The 24165-nt window shown below is 38.5% G+C and overlaps 3 protein-coding genes across 3 annotated transcripts; 2 read left to right on the forward strand and 1 right to left on the reverse strand.

Moving 5' to 3' along the window:
* The first annotated feature begins 38 nt into the window (after positions 1-38).
* LOC146477910 (Golgi-associated plant pathogenesis-related protein 1-like) lies at positions 39-4727 on the forward strand. The gene is made up of 4 exons (XM_085112495.1): positions 39-54; positions 2265-2342; positions 3274-3517; positions 4281-4727. The coding sequence occupies exons 1-4, from the start codon at positions 39-41 to the stop codon at positions 4690-4692; spliced, it is 750 nt and encodes a 249-aa protein (XP_084968621.1). The 3' UTR covers positions 4693-4727.
* Positions 4728-19756: 15029 nt separating this feature from the next.
* LOC146477911 (uncharacterized) lies at positions 19757-21842 on the forward strand. The gene has a single exon (XM_085112572.1). It carries the CDS (start codon positions 19849-19851, stop codon positions 21394-21396), a length of 1548 nt encoding a protein of 515 aa, XP_084968698.1. The 5' UTR covers positions 19757-19848; the 3' UTR covers positions 21397-21842.
* On the reverse strand, positions 21839-23477 carry LOC146477912 (uncharacterized). The gene has a single exon (XM_085112571.1). It carries the CDS (start codon positions 23274-23276, stop codon positions 21846-21848), a length of 1431 nt encoding a protein of 476 aa, XP_084968697.1. The 5' UTR covers positions 23277-23477; the 3' UTR covers positions 21839-21845.
* Positions 23478-24165: the final 688 nt, after the last annotated feature.

The following is a 24165-nucleotide window of genomic DNA, read 5'->3' on the forward strand; positions in this document are numbered from 1 at the left end:
AAAGCAGCGACCTCGTGTATTTCAATAATAACCTTACAATGAAAGCTAAGACAGGTAGGGAATTTCTTTACTAACACGCACAGTCGGAGACATTGGAAAAGCACACGATCAAAAGCATTAGAAAACGTGAAATGTGGTATCGCTCACATCGATTAACCGTAACTTTTGCTTGACTAATTCACTTTAAATCACACTGATTTGTTAATCTTAACTAAGAGAGGATGAAGGCTCTCTTGGCTGTACCTAATTCAGTTTATGAAGATTCAATATCCAGCTTTCTGTTGCTTGTCCAACATTCCTTAAAGTGTCATGGGATTTTTAACCCACTGTGTTAAAAATGGTGAAATAAAACCTTAAGTTAGCAACAAAATGATTTTAGAACTACGAGAGGAAAGAAATCAACTCATTTCTTGAAAGGAACAACTCGTAACCTGGTCTAGCGTATTTTGGAAACAAAAATTCAAGCGCTTGAAAAACATTAGCCTAAAAATATTTTTCAAGTATCAATTCATTCCGACCTACTATCAATGTCTCTGGCCAGAGGCATTAATCGAGAGTTTTACATATTACACTGAGATGATAATTTATAATAATGATAATTTGTTGTTATGTGTCTGTCAGCACTTAAACATTTTTTGCTTTTAAAATCACATCCAAATTCGCGTGATACTTTCCCTTTAATGTCAGTTATTATTTCTATAAAGTTGCTCTTTTATTTACGCTTTTTTTCCCAATAAACAAGCTAATGACCTCGTGACATCAGTGCCCCTACTCTATCTCATCACTGTTGGAGATATGCAGGTAGGGAGTAAGTTTAACTACCTTCTCAGAGGGAAACTTTATTCATTTCATTGGCAAGATTGCATCATCGTACATCGGGGCTTCCATTGTACCTTTAAATCGACTGTGTTTCATTTCTTCGTCAGCAAAGTCATCTCATAACTCAGTTTCATATAACGGTAAACAAAAAAGTTTCAACGCAAACATCCAAAAGGTAGGGGTCTTTTCTTTTGTTGTCTTTAATTTCAGGCACGCAAAGTCCTCTACAGAACCGTGAAATTAATAATATCTCTAAAGAGACATTACAAAAATGTCTCTTAATTAATACAATGTAGTTTTAGAAAATGGCTGTAAACTATAAATGGTTTAAACGCTATAGTTTGTCGGCACGACAGTTTCCGTCTCAGATCGAACTTGTATTTCGACTCTGGACTTACCACCGAATAGCCTCGATTCAGGAAAACACCGTCAAAGAAACCGCAACGTCAATCAAAATTAAATCAAAATCGAATATCTACATTCTGACCGACTCTGATTTTGTTGGCCGACAATCGTAGCGGGTAATCCGGCCTATGTCAATAACATTTTACTTTTCATATTGCCCTAACACCCTCTCGTGAAACTTGTTCTGTCAGGCAGTCAAGCAAGCAAAGACGAAATATGGAGAAGTAAATTAATAATAAATCCTAGTGTAAGGGTCTTGATTTTCTCTCTTTTTTTTTTTTTTTTTTTTTGTCTTTTTGTTGTTTGTTTTGTTTTGTTTGCTAATGAACTGCTGTCGCTTTGTTATGAAGGCGAAGTGACTGAGTGTAAGAGTCGCTAAAATAGGCTATGGTTTTAAAGGATATTTTAAGTGTGAAGTTTCACAACCAGTTTAATTTTCTTTGTTTCAGTTACAGTATGAATCTAAGTTCTTCAATGGAATGTACTAATTGTCAAAATAGCGCGTACCATTTTCGGAATGGCTGCCCATTTTTTTTTTTTTATTATTATTATCATTATAGATATCCTAACTCCAAATATAAAGGCTAACCACAAGCTGTCTAAGCTAATTAGGCTAAACGGAGATCTCTTTACTGGGACTAGACTAACCAGTATGTTATTCAGGTTAACCGAAGTGTTATATTGCTAGGTTTAAGGTTTAAGGTTTTTATTATTATGCACTATTTCAATGGTTTACAACAACTGGCTAGTTGCCAGTCTGTCACGGTAAGTATTCTCCATCTTGAAGTGGGTGTAAAAAAATGCCAGATCCGGGGCTCTCTTTGACCACCGCTTTAATTTCTGTATTATCATAACGCAAGCTTCGGATTTAAAGAATGCACAGCAATAAATATATTAAATCAACACAAGTTAGACAATGGTAACTCGAGTGTTCTCTTTTCAGAGTGCCAAGAATAAAAGTAATGCTCCTGATTTCATATACATTTCTTACTATTTTTTTTTTGTTTTTTTTTTGTTTTTTGGTGTTGTTTTATTCTTAGGGGCGGCTGAAGTCATGAAGTTCCTGTGTTTAAACGAGATTATTGTTTTACTGGTGGCAATCACTGGTGCATTTTCAGGTAAAAGACCAAATAAAAGAAACAAGTAAATTGTGGTCTGACAAACAATGTTATTGCTTTTATTTTACATAGTTATTGCAATTGTTCATACATGCAGGTAAATCAAAGCTTAATATAGTTTAAAGCACTATTTCTTTTGTTTTAACTATATCTCTACGATTTTACATGAGTTTACATAATCCGACTAGTAAAGAAATTTGGCCGAGCGAGACAAGTCACTGATTTTTGATAAACAAACATGTCGGGCGCGAACACGCGTTTGAGAATCTTCAGAAAAAAAATTTCGCTATTCGACTTCCAAACAACACAGGTAAAGTTTCAGTTGCTTTTTTTCATGACGTTTGGCTATTCGGCGGCGACATGTCACCATTATCAAATGTAACTTATAGAGTGTTTTCACATGACGTCACGGCGGCCATGTTGGTGTCCCAAAACAAAGAAATGGCGGCCATGTTGGTGTCCCAAACTAAACCTCTGGGAATTGAACTCTATTTTTATGTAAACACTTTCTTTTGTTTCAGTAAACCAATATGGCCGATAGTCACGTGAATGAAAACACTCTATAATAAGATCGGTAACGTAATATAAAGAAAGGAAGGTGTGAAATTACATAAGATGTAGTAAAACAAAAGAAAAGAATGTGTCAAAGTAAATGAACAGTTTTGCTGGTATGGAGTCTTTTTGAGTGTTAAGAGTCAGTCTCTTTTTCCTTATTAGAAGCATCTCGTAAATAAGGCACTCGAATTTCCCGCGGCCGTATATGACAAGATCGTACACATGATAGGGTAATGGCCCTGGGATCTCAATGTCACCAATTGCATAAATGATTTGTGTATCTGTAAGATTGCTTTACGTTCTTAAAACCTTTTACAGTGCTTAGGTAATGGAATTGTCAATAACTGAACGATAATACTCCTGGCTTTATTTTCAGCGTTTACCGAAGAAGAAGAAGACGGTTTGGCCGCGCATAATGAATTCCGCGAAATACACAAAGTTCCACTTATGACACTCGACAAACAGCTGTGTGATGACGCTCAAGAATACGCAGAAAAAATTGCCCAAATGGGGAGACTTCAGCACTCGACTGAAGATAAAAGACAGGGTCAGGGGGAAAACCTTTCCATGGGGTGTTCCTCGCATGATGGCCAATCAGTGGATGAGGCCGTGACAAACTGGTGGGACTGCCGCAACCTCTTCCTAAGGGTTTTCGCGCTAATCAAAATGGCGGAAGGCGGCGAAGACTGTTGAATACTCCACAAATTTCGGAGTATTTTGCCACGTGACACACGCTGTCTTCGCTACACTTTTTCCGGATCCAAAACGGTAGTTGAGTGGGTACCTTATTTCATCCCGGGAAAAGTGTAGCAAACACGAGGATCAAGTATATGCTGTGTGACAAAATAATCCGCAACAGTCATAAAGTATTTGGCAGCGTGCCCACCGCAGTCTTCGCCACCGTGCGCCGTTTTGAATATCGGATTAACCTTCAGATTCCATCCCTAATTATCAATTTTTTTTTTTTTTTTTTGGATTTGACCTATACGTCTTCAATACCCTTCAGTTTCCTTGTCAGACCGTTTCTAATCTAACCCACTGTCGGTTGAGTTCCAAATTTCCACTTTAGCATGCCCAAGAGACCAATGAAAAGCTACAATTTTCTTTGAACATTTGAAAAATAACAATTATTTCTTCAGTACCTGGAGCTTACGTCTATGCAACTATTATGACGATTGGGCGTCTAGTCTTTTCGAAATGCAATATCCACGTTTTAACAACATATCCTTTTACCGAACCTGATTCAACGTATATAAACAGACTTAAAACAATCGCCCGTCGTTTGCTAATCAAATACGGAACAGAACCCCGCATTTTTTGGCAATCCGAATATGTTTCCTCTGTCTGAAACCAATTTCTCACACATGAAAATTACTGTAATAGGTACAATGAGGTCTGCGATCCTGGCTATAACTTCGGCAACGGGCAATATTCAAGCGGCACAGGCCACTTCACCCAAGTCATCTGGAATGGAAGCACGAAGCTCGGCATTGGAAGAGCGGAAAAAGCCAAAGAATACCGTGGAATTACAATGAAGTGCGCGTACATCGTTGACAGATACAAGGCAGCTGGAAACTTGATGGGAGCGTTCAAGGAAAACGTGCCGAAGGGAAACTTTGATCAAAGTTATTGCGACGCTGCTTCATCCAAAAGAAGAAAATATTTTGACGCGAAAGGAAACCCTGTGATCGTTGAGGTTGATGTCCCTGGGGAAACCAATGGCACGTCTTCGATTGTCTCCTCTCATGCCCATGGGCACAATACAAACCACCTAAAAGGCAAAGAAAATAATTAAACTTTGAAGGTTTCAAGCATCGCTTTGTGAACAGATAATTAATTGCTGCGATGGGCCGCTCAAAATGTAACTTCATGGAAACAGATTAAAAAATGTTTTAAGGAGGCTGGATATAGTTTTTCACTTTCCTGATGCAATATATTTAAATTAAAATTAACGAAGCTTAACTTTAACAAATCGCGATCACATTTTCCCTTCAAATAAAGATATTATTTAAGGATCACTTTGTTTTAGATGTAGAGAAAAATTCGTTGCCATGGCAACGTTGCTGGGTTGAAATGCTTGGCCCAAAATTAGACTTGACTTGAATTTTCCTAAAAACTGGACGGTGAATTTGTTTTAGATTTTGCATGCATCCTCTGACTGTCTTAGTCTACTTTAATGTTGAGTTTAAAAAACTTCTGTCAGAAAATTTAAGGAAAAGAGGCCTTTTTTAGAATTCATCGTTAACTTTTTATCCCCTCTGACAGAATTTTTTCGCATTTTTGTAAAACACGCACAGAGCCGTTCAAAGTTAACGTGCAAAAAATAAAAATAAAAAATTCACCGAGCGGAAACGTTTCAAATTTCTGAAAATTTTGACTCGACAAGATGGGCAATTGCGCATGCGTAATATTTTTGTCACGCCACGGACGTTTCTTCGCCGAACTTCCTTCGCGCTCTTCTAAAGAGCTTTATTTTGCTAAGAGACGTTTACCTTTTGGGTGGGTTGTGCCTGGAAATGGCTGCTGCTCTATTTGCCTTCAAAATGCTCGATTATTTTGTGCAAAGTGTCAGGATGTTTTGTTCCTCGTGGAGCTGATCGACGCGATGTGGTTGGCGATTTGCTAAGGATGGCGACCAGTGCTTCCTACCCACCGTTGTTGTAAAGATCTTTTAAGTCATTGTAACACAGGCCGCTTTCCGTAATTTTCTGAATTGGGTAAATATAGTGTTCCTAAAATCAGCCACGATATGGGAAAATAGCTCCGACGATCGCGATTGTGTTTGTGGCCGTATTCACGCATATTTTGGTCACTTGAGAGTGTTGTAGCTTTCCGTTTTTGAAACACACTACTAATAAAGTTAGAAGAAAGTGTAGGCAGCCTACCTTTAGGCGTAAAACATAGTCTACTAGGCAGATGAAAAAATAATTTTTGCATGAGCGCGGCGGCCATTTTCGTTTTTCGGGTAACTTAGAACCCAGTCTGCGCGCGCCAAAGAAACTATACCCAGCCTCCTTAAGTGTCTGTTCTGAATCAATGACATCCCATTAAATAACAGTAAATGAGACATTCTTCGATCTTTGAACACGCGAACACCAAACTGAATGTTGATTGTCAATCGTATCTGGCCAAAACCTTGAAGATACGGCTTTGAGTCCCATAGAGATTACTCCACAATTTCGTTTATTTGAATCTTATAATGTTCTTACCAAGAAGCGAAAAAAGGACAAAAAAGAGCATGAACCTTCCAGTGAGTTGGTGAGTGACAACATCATGACAGCTTACACTGATACTTGCCCACTCAGGAAAATATTTTACAGAATTTGGAACGAAGGTTTCATCTTTTCTTTCACGTAGCTTCAGGCCTTAACGGCGAATCGAAGGCGCCTCAATGAACTTGTTTCGTTTGTCTCGTTTCTCCATCGTTTTTACTTTTTTATTATTATTATTATTTTTAATCCGGTAGCTTAAAGTGACTGCGGGTTTTACAATGACAAATGAAGGAACCGAACATTTGCCGTAGGATCGAAAAGCGTCAATCCTGTTTTAGACCGCACAATAAAAATTGTCTTTAAGGAACAAAAGTCATCCCGTTGTCCTTAAACCCCAGGCCCCAGTTGTTCAAAGGCCGGATAACTTTATCCAGTGGATAAGTCACTATCCGACAGTTTCAATCTGTGCAAAGATTTCAGTATTTCATCGTGTACAAGCGAATATGCACACTCTAATCACAGTCTAGTTTAGGAGTGTAGAAAACCTTGGACAACATTTAACATGAAGTATATTTTAGACCCCGAATAGTGCCTATCCAGCGGATAAAGTTATCTGGCCTTCGAACAACTGGGGCCAGAACGATAGCTTGTGGCTATTTTCGTTTTGGCAGAATGTCCAAGCTTTGCTTTTTTTTTTTTTTTTTTTTTTATTTTGCAACAAAAAGAATGGTATATGTATGTAGAGTTTTCTACGTAGCCTGGTTTCATCACCTTACATTCCAATAAGACAAATTTCTTTACCTTCGCCACTAAAGCTAAAAAGGACTGAACAAATAAAACAATACTGACTGAACTAATAGAGAACTAACTGACTGGCTAACTCATCACGCAGGATCTCTATTGTTCTGTTGACGTTTACCCACAATAGGGAAAAAAATTATAGGTCGTAATATTAGCGGTGAAGCGTAATCTGGGTGACTTCCATTGGTCCAAGTCTAAACGCGCACTGTTCCTCAGGGAATACCGCTTATCCAGGGAATTTGTTTGGGCGGAGCCAAAAGACAAAGGCCACACGAGTTATTGTTCAATCTATTGTTTCCTGATATTGCAATTTTACCCTATTGCTGAATGTTAGTGCTTGCTAGTAACGGGTGTGACCAAACCGACCGCGTTTTAATAAAGGCCGTTTTATCCGGCACTTTTTTCGCATAGGGCTACTCTTACCTCCCGGAAAGGCTACAGGTAACAAACGTGTTGCCCTCATTCAAACCTGCGATAACTTGAAACAGAAATGTCGAGTCTCATATAAAGTGAATCTACGAGTTGTGCGTCAATCTTGAGTAGTATTATAAAAAAAAGTTAGCGCGCATCTACCTTTATGCACCATTCTCTTTGTTGCAAAAACAAAATAAAAAAAGGAGTGAGAAAAAACAGCAACAACAAAAACAAACTAAAAGGTAATAAAAACGTTTTGTCAAAACGTAAATAAACACAAGTTATCGTACTGTGGTTCAAGTAAAAGAGGATGACTTTTGTTTTATGGTGGTGTCTAGAATAGCACTGACGCTTTTCGATGCCGTTGCTTTCGTTTGTTCGTTCATTTTTCATTATAAATTCCGCAGTCTCTTTTAGCTGCAGGATAAACAGTATGACTGTATGCTTGTTTTTCCGAGTATGCCTGTCTCATTTACTGAATGATACATCATTCTCATTTATTCACCAGCCTTAAATATTCAATCACATTTATTCCATTGCGCATATGCCACACTTGAGAAGGCATACAACACTAGTTGACCGTGAGTTTTGTTTGACTTTTGAACTGTTTTTTTGCTATAGCCTATGGTCAGTGCCTGCCTCGTGCCAAGGCACAAAATATTGATCACAAACGCATTTATGCTGGCCCAACAAAGACTGATGAAACTTGGAAACACAATAGGAAAGGGGAACGATTTTTTTCTTTAACCTTTTTAACATAAATGGTTTGGACGTTCATTGAAAGAAAAAAATGCGCGCAAATCGTACGCCGATAATACACTGTAAACGAATTTGAATTTGTCGTCATGCTCAATCGGCGGTAGAGTATAGGATGAGGTCAAATTAAGGAGGGTGAATGGTACTTTTTGGATTATGTAGATGGGTTTTGTTCCATAGTAATTAAGTGACTGAGCTGTGAACGAGAATTCAGTCAACAAAAAGAACACTTTGAGGAAAGACGGATAGCACCCCCACCCTCCCCCTCCCTCGGACTAGATAGAGCTATTAAAGGTGTCAGCTGCATGGATGCCCTTTGATTAAAATGGACATTGCCTTTCCCGTGTTCAAACAATTAAAGATTATTGGACGAGGTTGTCAATGGCGAGCAGATCTGCGAGAGGAATCACAATATTTGGTGATAACTGTTTTTATCATTCGATCACGGAGTTTGTTTTTCATAATTATTTCGGAAAGCGGTAAGCTCAGGGAAGCGATCTTCCAATTTTTAAACAAGAGGGTGGTTTCAATGAAGCATGAAGAGAATATTATTTGCAGAAAAACACAGTTAGACAGTATTACGCATGAGCAGGCTAATATATATATTTAGCCAAGCCTAAAAGCGGAGCTCCACAAAAGAAGCCTGCGTATTGTATGAACGTAATAACCTTATGAGTTCCTCATCAATTCTGCAGTTGTATAGTACATTTTTAATGCATATGCAGGTAACTGCTCATCAACAATAACAATGTAAAACCGAGGGCAAAATTACTGAATGCTGATTTGTTGTAACAGAGGGCCGTTTTTCGTAATTTTCCTTTCACCGAGGGCAAATTACTTACTCCTGATTGGTCGAGCGGCGAAAATACTCGCTCCTGATTGGCTGAGCACGACAGTTTTACATTTTGTTGGTTTCTGCATTTTGTGTCCAAAAAAACAAGTTCTTTGAGGTTCTTTCGAAGTTCGACTCTTTAAGCCGGGTTCTTTGTACCAAAAATAGATGGAAATCAAGTGCTGCAGCTAGGAGGGAAATTCCTAAAGGTTAATTTTGGTGTCTCTCACAAGAAACAGCAAAAGATTATTTGTGTCAAAAGCTAAAGACTTGGATCGGATTGATTTTATTTTGTTTGGTTGAGAAACTGAAATCAGTCATGGCGTCCAAGTGCTTTCAACGAACGATAACCGAGCATGAAAGTGTCCTTTTGATGGGAGGAAGGAGCAGGAAGAAATTACTCCGCAAGTTCCTTCTTTGGATCCATCGTTTGCTATTTTAGTATCGATCTATGTTCGTGTGATTTCCAAGCGGTAGGAAGCTTCACAGCGCAGGTGAACAATTAATTGATGCCTAACATTTGATTTATCGTTGTTAGTTTGCTCCTGAATTAAACTTGTATTCTCTCTTAATTGCATGTGTTTAGTGGGAACTGTTCTCGTCGGTTTTGTTTGTTTTGTACGCTACGAAAAAATTAAATAATTTGTTCATTGGTTTGCTTGCGCCTTCGATGAGTGTTTTACTGACTGTTTAACGAAGTTCCTTGATGGTTTTAAGCAACATTTTGCCTTCTGTGTTATAAAAGCGGAATTTAAATGGCTCAAAATGATTTTTTCTGTTTTTATTATTGTTTTTAGTTTTTAAGATGATCGAGGCAAAACGGTTTGTGAACAGCCAACGCGCGCTACCGGCACTGTCACTGTCTAGTAAATTTTGCTTATCAAGAAGGCCGTACGCTATAAACTTCAGAGAAAATGGATACACTTACCAAAAAACACACTTCAAATATATCTTTGAGCACTGTCATGATTCATAGCAATAAGTACAGAAATAAACTAAACAACGATCTTTGAAGAATTCACAAAAAGCAAGCAAATGAATGTTTTGCGTAAACTTTGTTTTGAAGAAAATGGAATCACACTTTAATTTTACATTCGCTTTTAACGTTCTTTGAAAAGACTTTCAGTGAAAATTACTCACACATCTTAATCTTTGCGGTTATATCCTACTGTTTTAAGTATTTTTGTTTGTTCTCTGTCAAGGTTGTCAGAAATATATGCGAGAAAAACTTGTCATTAGTTTATGCCAACGATACAATGTTGGGAGACGTTTGTTTGACTGACTATTTTAGCTCAGAATCAAATTTTTTTAAATGAAGCAAAATGGAATGAGATTAGAAAATAAAACTCCAAGGGAAATAACGAACATGGACCGAAAAATGAGCTCAAAAGGCTGCTCTGAGGTTAAACAAGTTGCAGTGTCAACACTACAAGAAAAAAATATCTTGCAAAAACTGCAAAGTTTTGTCAACAAAATCACATGAATATACTCGCCTCTTTGGAGAATAAACAGTCCTTTTATTCGATTGCTGATTTTTTCGTTCGTTTACAACGTTGAGTTTCACTTCAAGAGGAAAAATCCATCGAATCTTAATTTCATTTCACCGCGCCGGATAAGACACTGATTAGAGTAAAATAATTTATCTTCAAGATTCGGCGGCTGTTTATGAAGTGCCGCCTCTAAAAGCTGCTAAGAGAATCGATTTGTTTCTCCCGCCGCGATCCGCCTTGCTCTTTCTCCCGCTGTTTGACGGCAAAATTGGACGAGATCAGAAAATAAAACTCCAAGGAAAATAATCAACATGGACCGAAAAAATGAGCTCAAAATACTGTCCTAAAGTTAGCAGTATAAGCTTAAGCTTAAGTTAAGCGGCGTGTCAAAACTGCAAGAAAACAATATCTTGCAAGCCAGCAAACTAGCAAAGTTTTGTCAACAAAATTGCATGAATGTACTCGCCTCTTCTGAGAATAACCAGTCCCTTTATTCCATTGCTGATTATTCCGTTCGTTTTATAACGTTGAGTGAGCGAAATGTTTCACTTCAAGATGAAAAATCCAACGTTTCGTGGCGCTGGATCGGAGTAAAATGACTTCACTTCCAGATTCTGATGATGTGCCAGTCGATTTGTTTCTCCTGCCACTAGTTGCCTTGCTATTTCTCCTGCTGTTGGTTACATACAAAAATTGACTTTGTATCTGGTCGTCTTCAAAATTATTTTTTTGTTTTGTTTTTTTCTCAAACGCAGTTGGCGATGCAACTTCCCACCAAACAAACGCGGCCGGCAGCGCAGTTGCCCATGCATTTTCCCGCCGAAAAACAACCCGGGTTACAGCACATACGCTCAGTTATGTAAGCCAATGTGAAATGAGACACCCAAACCCTGTGCCGCAACACGGGGTTTTTTCGGCACTCTTTCCTGTTCTTTCTCTCTTGGTTCGTCACTCATGTTTAGCCTGTTTGCTACCGCTCTCAATCGCTCTCTTTGACGTGCAACTTCGCTTATTCGTTGCCTGCTTTCTCGATCTCTTTCCCCTTTCTTTGCTTTACATGTTTTTAGACTTATTCATAAATTGAGTTTGTGTTTTGTCGTACACGTCGTCTCCAAAATTTTTTTTTTCCTCAAACGCAGCTGGCGATGCAATTTCCTGCCAAACAAACGCGGCCGGCAGCGCAGTTGGCCATGCATTTTCCCGCCGAAAAAAACCTGATTTGCAGCACAAGGTTTGAGTGTCTCATTTCACATTGCTTACATGGAGGAGCGTACGTACGTTGTACGGTCGGTCGGACGGAAGTGACGTCATAACCAAACCAAAATTTCTCGCAGTGATGGGTTTACCAAATTCTCTTAGCTATGGGGCTCCGCTCGCGCGCGCCTTGCGGCGCGCGCGGGAGCTCTGCTATTGTTTGTAGGCAGTTATATTAAAGCTCATGGGTTTTGCTCTCTCAACCAATGAAAAGGAAGAAAAATGCATCGAGTGATAATAAGCATTGTTTGCTCTTACGATAGCCATCCTAGAATGTTTAATTTACTGTTATTATTAAATGAGAAAAATGATTGCTTCAGGCATGACACTTTTCACACCTTTTTAATCTATTCTCATGAGGTTACACGTTAAGCTTACATATCAGCAATCAATTACCATATGATTGATGCTTGGAACCGTCAAAGTTTTTTAATTCTTTTCCTTGCCGTTCAATCGGTTAGTATTGTGCTCATGGGCATGGAAAGAAGCATGCGTAGACTTGCCATTGGTTTTCTCAGGAACATTAACCTCTGCGAGTGGAGAAACAGCGATCACAGGGTTTCCTTTTGCGTCGTAATATTTTCTTCGTTTGGATGAAATAGTGTCGCAATAACTTGGGTCAAAGTTTCCCCTCGGCACGTTTTCTGTGAAAGTACCGACCAAGTTTCCTGCGGGCTGATATCTGCCAACAATGAACGCGCACATCATTGGACGTCCATGGTACTCTATCTGTTTTTCCACTCTTCCAATGCCGAGCTTCGTGCTTTCTTTCCAGATGACTTGGGTGAAGTGGCCTGTGCCGCCTGAAAATCCCCCGTTATCGAAGTTATAGCCAGGTTGGCAGACCTCATTGTACTATCACAGTAATTGTCATTTGTGAGAAATTGATTTCAGACCCAAAAACATATTCGGATTACCAGAACCCTCCTATTTCTCCCCTGTTCAGGGGGCTAAGCCCTGGTGGACTGTTAATTCAGATTTTGATTTCTGGAATCACCACTTCCTGATCAATCCCCAACGTTCTTGTCTTAAAAATTAAAATCACTGGGTCCTATTCTGTATTCGATCGGCAAATGACGGGCGCTTGCTTCAATTCTGTTAATAGACGTTGAAAAGTTCTTGGAAGCAATTGATGTGACGGGTAGCATAGCATTGCCAAAACAACTCATCTTCAGGCTCATTACAAAGAAAGATTTTATAAAAGAAATGTAATGGTATATTTCCAGCCTGGTGAATGAATGAGAATGATGTATTATTCTAGAAAGTGACGCAGGCATATTCGGAAAAAAGAAATCCGAGTGCTCCTATCAGGAGTCGAACCTGAAACCTTCCAATTACTAGTTCGGATGCTCTACCACTGAGCTACAGGAGACTCGTGGGAGCTAAGGCCATTAAACTAGGTTCATGGGACAAACATCCCGTCTGGTAGCTAAATGGCTAATGGTGATGATAGTTGCATATGTATAAAACTTTCAAAGGAACTTGCGGTTTTACTTTGGCCTTATAATAAAATCGACAGAATTTAGCCCTTCCTAACGGGTAGGAATTGGAAACAGTCTAACAACAGAACTGAAAGGTTAGATAACTACCTTAAAACTTTTATATATCAGTATATGTTAAACCCTCTGCTGCCCCGCCTCCTAAATAGCTTCGTGAGTATAAAAGCTATGAAAGTGAGACTTTGAGGATTGATAGTACGTTTAAAGATTATTTCTCTGAGGTCATCAACGCAAACGTATGACGTCACATGACAAGTAATCACGTCATGATCTCAAAATGGCGGCCATCATGGATCCGCCATCTTGGATGTCTCGATTTTCACAAAACATCAGAAAAGTAACAAAATTTAACGTAAAGTAGTCAACAAAAAATATGAGCGAAAAGCTTAAAAGTTGCCTAAGAAAAGTAATTTTCTTGATTATTAAAAAGGAATTTTTCTTTTGAAAAACTCCCTGTCAAAAATTTGGTTGCCATGATAACATCATATTCAATCAACAATAACTGACCGCATTAATTTTTTTTCCAGATTTAGAACAAACATTTTGTAGTCACTGATTGTCTCTCAACAGTGCGATTTATTCATAAATTGCACTAATCTTTTTTTTTCTGCTCTAAATCGCGAAGTATTTTTTTTTTTGGCCATGAAAATTAAAATGTGAAAGGTAAATGGAGATGAATGAATATTAACATTTACAAAAAACTATGTGATTTCAAAATAGGTGTAATAAATGGGTAATTCAACTTTGTCTTGTGCAATTTTGGTCTCAAATCATACTTGCAATTTCAAATCAAACTCGCGCTGAGCGCTCGTTCGATTTTGAAATAAAGTGTATAATTTCAAACCAAATTGCAGTCTATTCCGTTCAATTACCATTATTAAATAATTACATAAATATTCCTGAAGTTTCAAGAAGTTTGCAATAATATTACAATAACCGGGTTCAAAGTCGCCGCGGGCAGAATGCGACGTATGCGACTTGGCAAAATGCTCCACAATTCATGCACTATTTGGTAATCATCGCCACATTCCGCCATTTTGAATAGTCTCACCAGTTTGTGACTGCCTCGTCAACAGTCTGTGCTTTATACGAGGTGCACCCCATATAAAGGTTCTCCCCCTGGTCCTGCCTTTGATTTAAGGACGAGTGCTGAACTATCTCCAATCGGGCAATTTCCTCTGCCCACTCTTGAGCATCATCACACAGCTGTTGGTCGAGTGTCATAAGTGGAACTTGGTGTATGCCACGGAATTCATTATGCTTGGCCAAACCACGCTCTTGTTCGTCGGTAAACGCTAAAAAAGAAGCGAGGATTATTATAGTTCACCACATGACAATTTCAGCACGTTAACGAACTGTAGGGGGTTTTTTTAAGTGTAAAAAGCAATCATAAAAATACACAAATGATGCTAAGTTGTTCGAAAAGATTAAGATCTCGGGCAGACAGAGTTGAAAGATTTTAGCATACCATGTGGTCGTTGTTTTCAGAGCATGGTAACTGTTCGTACAGTGGAGCCACTTGACCTTAAATTAAACTGGCTCCTTTTTTTTTGGATTGTTCTCTTTCAAAAGCTTATGCATATGCCAAAAAACTTCAATCTGCTAAACAATTATTTCACCTAGATTTTTGTGGCTTGGCGAATTAACGAAGTTGCTCTATGGACAAAGAAACAGACAAATAGACAAGCAATAAATTTGACAAAAACAGACATGGAAACTAGTATAAATTAGTCGCACGTTAGGAAAGCAATACCAACCAATTCTACTAAGATTTGCATGACCTAATTTCAGTGCATGTTTGCATTCTTTTGGTATGATACTTAAGTTACGTGACTTCATGGAAAAAAAGGGAACCTATCTGATATCCTGGGGAGGGGGGAGGGATAAGATAAGCGTACAAAAGTTCTTCTTCTCCAGCCCACTCCCCCAATCCGATATCTGATATAAGTTGTTTAAAAGCGAAATAAACCAACACTACACTAGTTCAACAATGTTGAAAAGCCGGCTAAACACTTCACCATTTGTGAAGTTGGCCGAAATATGTTTGATCGAAAGCAAAACATTCTTTTTAACAAAAAATGCTGAACACACGTTATCAAACACATGGTGTTAAACGTTTCAATATTGTTGAACTAATAAATGTTGTACAACAATGTTAGATCGTTTAGCCGAGGCTGTAGTTTTATATAGAGTATGTTAATTTTCTTAAATAAGCTGTATGAAAAATTGCAATAACTATGATACGTTTTTATCATTTTTTATTTCGTCTTTTACCTGCAATTTCACTGATCACCACCAGTAAAACAATAAACTCGTTTAAACACAGGAACTTCATGACTTCAGCTGCCACTAGAAACAAAAACAAAAAAAGTAAGAACTTTATGAATTCAGGTGAAAATTGCTTATATTTTTGGGATTAACTCTAAAGAAGTTACGAGAACACTCGGATCACCATATCGTGTAATTTCTGTTGCTCCACTGCCAGGCATCTTGGAAATCAGTAGCTTATGATAATTTAGAAATTAACGTGTTTGGTCCATCCAATGCTTTCACGAAAAGTGCGACCGATTGGCAGATGCCAGGCATAACTAATCGATCACATCAATGAAATCAAATGAGTAATCAATAGGTAACCGATAGGTAATCAGTTGATTAGTCATTGATTATTGCCCATGATCAATAAGTAATCGATGGCTAATCGATAAGCCACAAAATTTTTGGTTATCGATTATTCATCGATTGCGTCGATTAGTCATTGATTGCATTAATAATTTTTTAAGACAATTTTGTTTAAAATCCTTATAGGTAAAGGTTAAGTTATACATAGACATGTGAAGATAAACGATAAAACCGAACAAAGTTTCGGGGTCGTCATGACGCCATTATCAAGTCCGATGTGATAAGAATAAGTGAAGTCAATGTCAGAGATAGTTCACCAAAAAATTAACATAATCTCTGAATAGATAATGTCACACAAATAGCTTACCTTGCATTGAGTCCGATTGGACATTGAGAGATGGTGTTAACTCTCTAATTAGCAACATTTCGTACCTTGGCCCGAAAATCGGTCCCAAAAACACACGTATCACTGATTCGCGCACGGCAACTGTAGGGCCGCAAGACTGTAGCGGACCTAGTTTACAACCCTTTTCTAAAACGAACATTGTCTGTAATTTTTTTCTTTTTAGAAATAACTAGTTTCACGGTTCTTTGGACAACCTTCCGCGTCACCCTACCTTTTGGATGTTTAATTGCGTCGAAACGTTTTGTTTACGTTGTGTGAAGCTTAGTTATGAGTACACTATGTCAACGAGGCAATTGAAAACTTGTCACGAAGTATATTTTAGTTAACTATTTATTGCTAGTTTTAAACTCATTAATATGGTAGACCTCGTACGCAATTATCGTATTAATTTTATCCTTTGTTTCACTCTAAGTAACGCGGGAAACACCCTCACCTGTTTACAACTGCTCTCTTTCGCCTTTCAACTGACACAGGAATTAGGTCAAAGCTAATCTGCGTTCTAATATCCTTCCAAATTTTTCTCTACTCCTAATTTATTAACTAGTCTGTTCACTAACCAATAGTGCTAACTAACGCTTTATAAATTATTTCTAAAGCTATTTGTGAATCGCTGTCCATATCCCTTATTGGTTCGTTCGTGTTACGTGGAGTTCTCTACGTAGTCTGATTTCATCACTTTACAATTAAATTGCACAACTTCCTGTAACTTTTGCTTCTAAGCTAGAAAGGATTGAACAAATAAAACAAAATTACTGACGGAACTAATACAGAACTAACGGACCGGCTAACTCATCGCAGGGGATCCCTGTCGTCCTTTTGACATTTACCTACAGTAGGACAAAAATTATAGACCGAAATATTAGCGGTGAAGCGTAAACTGGGTGACTGTCATTTGCTTAAGTCTACACGCGCTCTGCCCCTCAGGGGCCCTTAGCTCATCAACTTGTTAAGGCGGAGCCAAAAGACAAAGTCCATACGAGCTATTGTTCAATCTGTTGTTTCCTAATGTCGCACTTATAACGATAACTTGAAACATAAATGTCGAATCTCAAATAAAGGGAACTCACGAGTCGTGCGTTAATCTTGAGTAGTATTATCAAAAATGTTAGAGCGCGCTAAGCTACGTGTACCATTTTTTGTTGCCAAAAAAAATGTAATAAGAACATTTAAAAGAAAGAAAAAAGCCACAAGCTATTTCTGGGTTTTAAGAAAAACGAGATAACTTTTGTTCTTTTATGGCTATTTCTGTTGTAGGTTCTAGAACAAGGCTGACGCTTTTCGATCCAGTTGCTTTCGTTTGTACCTTCAATTTTCGTTATAAAACCCGCAATCACTTTATTCTACAGAATAAAAAATAGAGACAACGGAAAAAAAAACAAAGTTTAAGAAATGTCCGCCTTAGGGATTTTGCAAGTCTATTGTGGCGCTTTCGATTCCCCTTTTATTCCTTAGGATATTTGACAAAAAAAGGCCTAGAACTTTCGTTCCCATTTATGTAAAATGTTTCTCAGAGTGAGCAAATTTCGAGCGGTAATCTCGCTATTCAAACCAGCCGATCTTTGCTCCACGCTCGCGCAAACGTTTTAGTGAGCCAAAACAGGTCTTGAGCTGTTCCTTTCAAAATTTCAGTTTTTTTAACAGAATTTACTAGTTACACGGTTGTTTGGAGAACCTTCCGTGCACCTTACCATTTGGATGTTCGCGTTGAAACATTTTGTTTACCTTTATATGAAGCTGAGTTATGAGTACACTTTGTCAACGAACCGATTGAAAACTTGTCACGATGTACATTTAGTTAACTGTGTATTGCTAGTTTTTAAACTTTTTAATATGCCAGAACAAGTACGCGATTATCGAGATTAATTTTACTCTTTCTTTCACTCTAAGTTAACCGGAAAATACCCTCACCTTTTTACACGTGCTCTTTTTCTAACTAACACAGGAATAAGATCAACGCTAATCTGCCTTATAATTTTACCCTTCCAAATTAACCTTCATTCCTAATTTATTAACAACTCAGTTCGCTAACCAATGGAGCTAACTAACGTTTGATAAATTATTACTAAAGCTATTAGTGGATCGCTGTCCATTTCCCTTGTTTGTTCAGCCGTGTTACATGGAGTTCTCTACTTAGCTTGATTTTATCACTTTACATTTAATTGCACAACTTCCTGTAGCTTCGCTACTAAAGATAGAAAGGACTGAACAAATAAAAACAATACTGACCGAACCAATTTTGACATTTGCCCACAGTGGTGCAAAAACCTTTTTAACCGTTATATTTGCGGTGAAGTGTAAGCTGGTCAACGCTCATTGGTCAATGTTTACTGGCGCTCTTTTCCTCAGGGAATACTACTTAGCTCAAAAACGTGTTAGGGTGGAGCCAAAAGACAAAGGCCACACGAGCTATTGTTTAATCCATTGTTTCCTAATGTCGCACTTTTACCCTACGGCTGAATGAGTGCTTTCTAGCCATAAGTGTGACCGAACATATCAAGGTTTTACTAAACGTCGATTTACCCGAATATCAAATGTGACCGTGCACGGGAAAACGTACCTTAACGCTTATCCGTTAAACGGTCGCTAACGAACGGATAGATAACGGATAGTTAACGGCCTGCACAGCATTCTAACGTTTTACCCTAACGTTCTAACGGTTATCTAATTGTGCCTAACGGATGATCAAAGCGTGCTAACGCTTTGTGCTAACGTTCTAACGGCTAACTAAGTATGCCTAACGGATGAAGAGAAAGTTCTAACGGTTGCCCAATTTGTTCTAACGGATGACTGGAGCCGTTTAACGGTTGTCTGACGGTTTACAACTAAGGACTTTTAACGAACGAATAGCTTAGCTTTCAGTCCGATGTTATAAACACATAATCAGGCCAAACCATTAGTAGCCTTACACTCACGTTTTTTTTTTTTAAAAGAATCACAAAGTGTCGATTTCGTCAGTCATCGATGAGACAAACATAAGTATACTTATTTCCACCGAAAGCAAAACTCAGTGATATAAACTATCACTTCCTCATCGAGATAAACAAACGCAGAATTCAAGTCCTTCGATGATGATTATCGTGTGAGATGAGAAGTTAGTCCGAGGCTAACGTCGCTAAACGAGTGTGCAAACAATTTCACTTGCCAGTCGGGGTGAACATTTTTTATTGCTTTACTCAAATGGTTTTGTCGGTTATACTTATTTTACACAATGACTTTGTCTAGAGTTTTTTTAAAGTAACTGTTTAATCCAGCTGTGGATTCGTGAAAGATCACGCTTTCAATTTCTTGACAGAATGCGAAAAGCGGTACCTTTGGATTCACGAGTCTCGAAGGGACGGGCGTTTTGTTGGCGCTGGTTTCATCAGATAAAGTTGTTTTTGTCACATACATGTTGTCTAAAATTGGTTTTTTCTGATTCAGGTCTAAAATTGGTTTCTTCTGATTCAGAGTCAGAGACAACGAGACAACAGGCTATCAAAATATTCATCAAACTTTCCGCCGGAATATGGCCGTTTCTCACATCTTCGAAAATGTAAACAACTTTATGCAAATTTTTGAACCCACACTTTGTGAATTGAAACCTGCCGAATAGACAAATTCGGCTAACGCGCGGTAATTTGTCACGTGACCTGAATTGGGTATAACATGTAAACAACCTCCACGTGTTGATGAAGAAATTAATCGCCATGCCTCACTACTGTTGCGCTGGAGGGTGCTATAATAGTTCCGATCGAAAGGATATTTCCTGGCATAATTTACCACTTGATTCACCGACCATGCTATCTGTTTGGATTACGAAAATGAGACGCGATCCTCGATATTTCAAGGTAAATCGGCATACTAAGATATGCGGCGAACATTTTGTGACTGAAGACTTCGTGAATCCATACTCTGTAAAAAAGCGACTTAAAGATGGTGTAGTGCCTTCTATCTTTGCATGGAACAAAGATAAGGTTGTTCAAAAACGGCGTTCTGTTACCGAAAAGCTGGAGGCAATCAGGGCCGAGGAAGAGGAAGAAACCGACACTGCATCCGAAGGAGAAGGAGACGTTGTCACAAACACAAACAGTGACATAATTTTAGTTTCCAGAAAAACACAGACGTTTGAGGATGACATCTGCACTACCTCTGACGACTATGAGCGAATTCCCTGCTCACATAAGTTTTCTGTAGCTCATTTGCTTTCAAAGTGCATCACACCTAAGATAGAGGAAAAATTGTTTACTCACTTTACTGGATTCTGTTCTCATGGTGAGTTTATGAACACGCTGCGGTTTGTACTACCGAACCTAGATAGAAAACTGTTAATCTACTGGGATAGTGAGGCTAGAAAAAACAGTGTCATTGATACAGAAAGATTGTTTGATGGTGATCTTGATGACCCAGATGATATGAACGATCAAGAAGAACAAAATGAGTCTACTTTCACGCGTCCTACAGCACATAAACTGACAGTCGAGGATGAGTACCTTCTTGTTTTAATGAGACTTCGAATGGGTTTGACCATCATTGATCTAGGAGAAAGATTTGGTATCAGTGATAGTACGGTTAATAATATATTCCTTACCTGGATTAACTACCTATATGTGACACTTGGAAGCCTCAAAATATGGCCACACAGGGATATTATTTTGCAAAACGCACCTGTGGAATTCTTGGAAAAGTATCCGAATAACATTTGCATTATTGATGCAACTGAACTTAAGATTGAAGTTCTGAGTGCACTTCAGAAGCACAGTGAAAGTTACAGTACATACAAATCTCACACAACATTGAAATGCCTTCTTGGTGTTGATCCCAAAGGTGGAATCATGTTTGTATCTCAACTTTATGAGGGATCCATCAGTGATAAACAAATAGTCGAGAGGTCTGGTTTCTTAGATATTCTTCGTAAGAAACTAACAGTTAGTGAAATAAAGAAGGGGGATTCTTTAATGGCTGACAAAGGTTTTGATATCCAGGATGAATTAAAAAAGCTTGACTTACAGTTGAACATTCCCCCCTTTCTTAAAGATAAAGTTGGATTTGAAGAAGATGATGTTGTCAAGACTCAAACAATTGCAAGGCATCGCATACATGTGGAGAGGGCGATATGTAAGGTCCGTAGATTTCGAATATTTCACTCAGTCATTCCTGTCTCTATGTTTGGATGCATTAACCAAATATGGACTGTGGCTTGCTTACTTTCAAATTTTCAGAACCCGGTTCTTGCTTGATAACACAACAATTGCAGTTCAATTTTAAAACTCCTTTTTCTTAAGGTGCAGAAAATAAAGACAGCACTCCTTTTCTATTTAACACATTTTCACTAGTGTGTAATTGACTACCTTTTTTTAGACACTAGTCATTATTCATGTAGAGGAGGGAGGGAAAAAAGACAAGTGGGCAAAAGTATTTTTAGAAGAATGGTTAGAGTAGGGACCCTATTATTCTAATAAAGAAACGGGGGGTCATCTTTTTTCGGCTCTGCCATGGGACTTGGGCTTGCAGTTTTTTATCTTCCAAAAAAGGGAACCTCCTTTCCCCTGTTCAAAAGTAATGACCAGTTCCTTACCAACAGAGAAACCGTTCTTGTAATAATTACTAGTTTTGTGAGTTATAACCACTTTCAGCAAATGACTGTTACTATTTACTTCTTACATTAAAATCAAAGTGTACTTAAGTGTCAGGTGTGGTTAACTACAAAAACTAATGGTTCATTGTTTCGTGAACAGCTTTCAACAGTCTTTGCTTGCACAACAATAAAAGGAAGGGCATAATTGAAAAAGAAATTCTTCAATTTAGGAAGAAGCTTGTTTTCCCAGTAGTCAGGATCAAACTGGATTCTGTCTACACACATTTCATTCGAGTCAGACAAGTAAACACAAAAGTCACACCAAGGTAAACCAGTAAGGGCCAACTGTCCTTGTACTTGGGCAAAATATGAATGACTTTTCTTAAGGTAAAAATTAGCCCCAATTTTTTCAATATAAAAGGCTGGGTCTTCTGCTGCTTGATCAATAGTATCTCCTCGTTTGGAAAAAGGACACTTGACCTCCAGCAATCCATATTTACTGTTTGATGATGGATCAAACACTTTCCCATCTGGGGTGGCACCAAGGAAAGGAAATTTTGGATGTACAGAAATCCCAGCATCAAATACTGCAAAACCTGGCACTTTTTGTTGCATGTTTTTGGAATATATTGTTCGTGCAATCCTCTCCTTTCCCTTGCCATGTGCAATAGCCCTCACATTTGACAAATCTTTCGCACAAAAAATACTTTTCAACATTGAATCTGAGGGCCTGTGGATTCTTGAATATACTTTCCCAAAATTCGATGCAGTGAGCCTGGTCTTATGCTGATTCAGCCATTCAGATGATTCTCCTTGCAGGACTGTTCCCCTCTCTAAGGCATGAGATTCCCTTTCATTTATGATTAAATTGTCAACAAAAAAAGCAGACAGTTCAGGTTGATTCAGCACATCCAGGTCAGACAAATCAAACACATTATTGTGATCAATGCCAGTGGGAAGAGCAGGAAATTCAGAACACTGTACTGAAGTACTGTCTGTGATACAATTTTCCCTTGTGTGGTTACAAACAAAGGTTGTGTTTGGTCGACCAAAGTCTTGTAATTGGTATGTCAGACAAGCACCAAGGGGAACATTCCCAAATATCGTATTCATTAATAAACCTGGTTCTTGATCGCTTAATAGATAAGAAAACGGAGGAGGTGTTTCCTTTCCTTTTAAAAAGCTAACTTGGTCCATCAAATGGTGCATTGGAAGTCCTTTTCTTAGAGCGGGACCTCTTGCATCATACAACTTACATCTGACAGGGGCTCTTTTCCGTTCTTCTTCCCGATCGGTTTCAGCACGTGCATAGTGAGTCGCCATCACAGGTAAAGGACAGATGGAAGTAGCTCTTGGGATATGCCAAGACTGAGGTCGACTGGTGCAACTAACATCGCTTGGTATATCTTTAACTTCTAAGCAACAATAATCATTCAACTGATACAACAATGCCAATATGTGGTTACAGTGTCCACCGCTCCCTCCCTTACAAGAACAATGAGCTCGGCAAACTGCAGCCCTATTATCTTGCTCCTTTAACATCAATACTAAATAGTGCGGGTCTTCACTCTTTCGAAGCGATCGATAGCAGCGAGCTTTTACGTAAAATACACCAGATCCCTCACACGTGTAGATATCATAGACATATCCTTCACGAAAGAACTTGTAGCTTTTTTCTCCTGCGTTTTTCTTTCCTCCCTGACCAAGCCAGTCAGAACAAGTCAAAAGACTAATTTTTCGGGAAATTTGTCAAAGTTTTTGACCAATTTCTAGTCTCATTATAAAAACACGAACAACACTGAACATGGCTGCGACAACAAACGCATGCGGCCGCCATCTTGAATATGATGTAAACACCCAATTCAAATCACGTGACTTTTTAGCCAAATGGGTCTATGTAACTTGATACATGTGAAGGGAATTTGGTTGCCTAGCACGTGACCAAAATCTTGCCAGTGTTTTCAGCGTGGCAATTCCTTTCTACGTCTAAATGATGGCTTCTGTCAGTAGTTTATAACGTTAGTAGAAGCTTTAAATCTTGTAAAAGATGGTATTTTGGCTTTATCCAAGCGAACGTACTGAATATAGAAATGCGTCAAGCGTTAATATGCGGTACTCAGTAGACTCGCAGTGGTTACGTTTGTTCCATTTAATCGATCTTATCGCTCACACTGGACCCGAATGAAATTTTGCAAAATTGAAGTTTCTTATTTTACCCCAAGCCCTTAACCAACGGAATTGCCTTGCATCTTTAAAGTCAACTGAACGATTACATTTTGCGGTCGGAGGCAGTAAATGCTTGAGGTAGAGTGAGGGAAAGTTCATGGTAAGTCAACAAATATGCAAATCGGAACCGAAGCGGCTGGAGGAGAGAAGTCTGTTGAATTTACTGATTTTATTCCGGGTCGTAATTTATTTTTGTGACTTAATT

The sequence above is a fragment of the Pavona decussata genome, unplaced genomic scaffold (genome assembly GCF_977016875.1).
Source record: "Pavona decussata unplaced genomic scaffold, jaPavDecu1.1 SCAFFOLD_67, whole genome shotgun sequence".
In the NCBI taxonomy this organism is placed as follows: domain Eukaryota; kingdom Metazoa; phylum Cnidaria; class Anthozoa; order Scleractinia; family Agariciidae; genus Pavona; species Pavona decussata.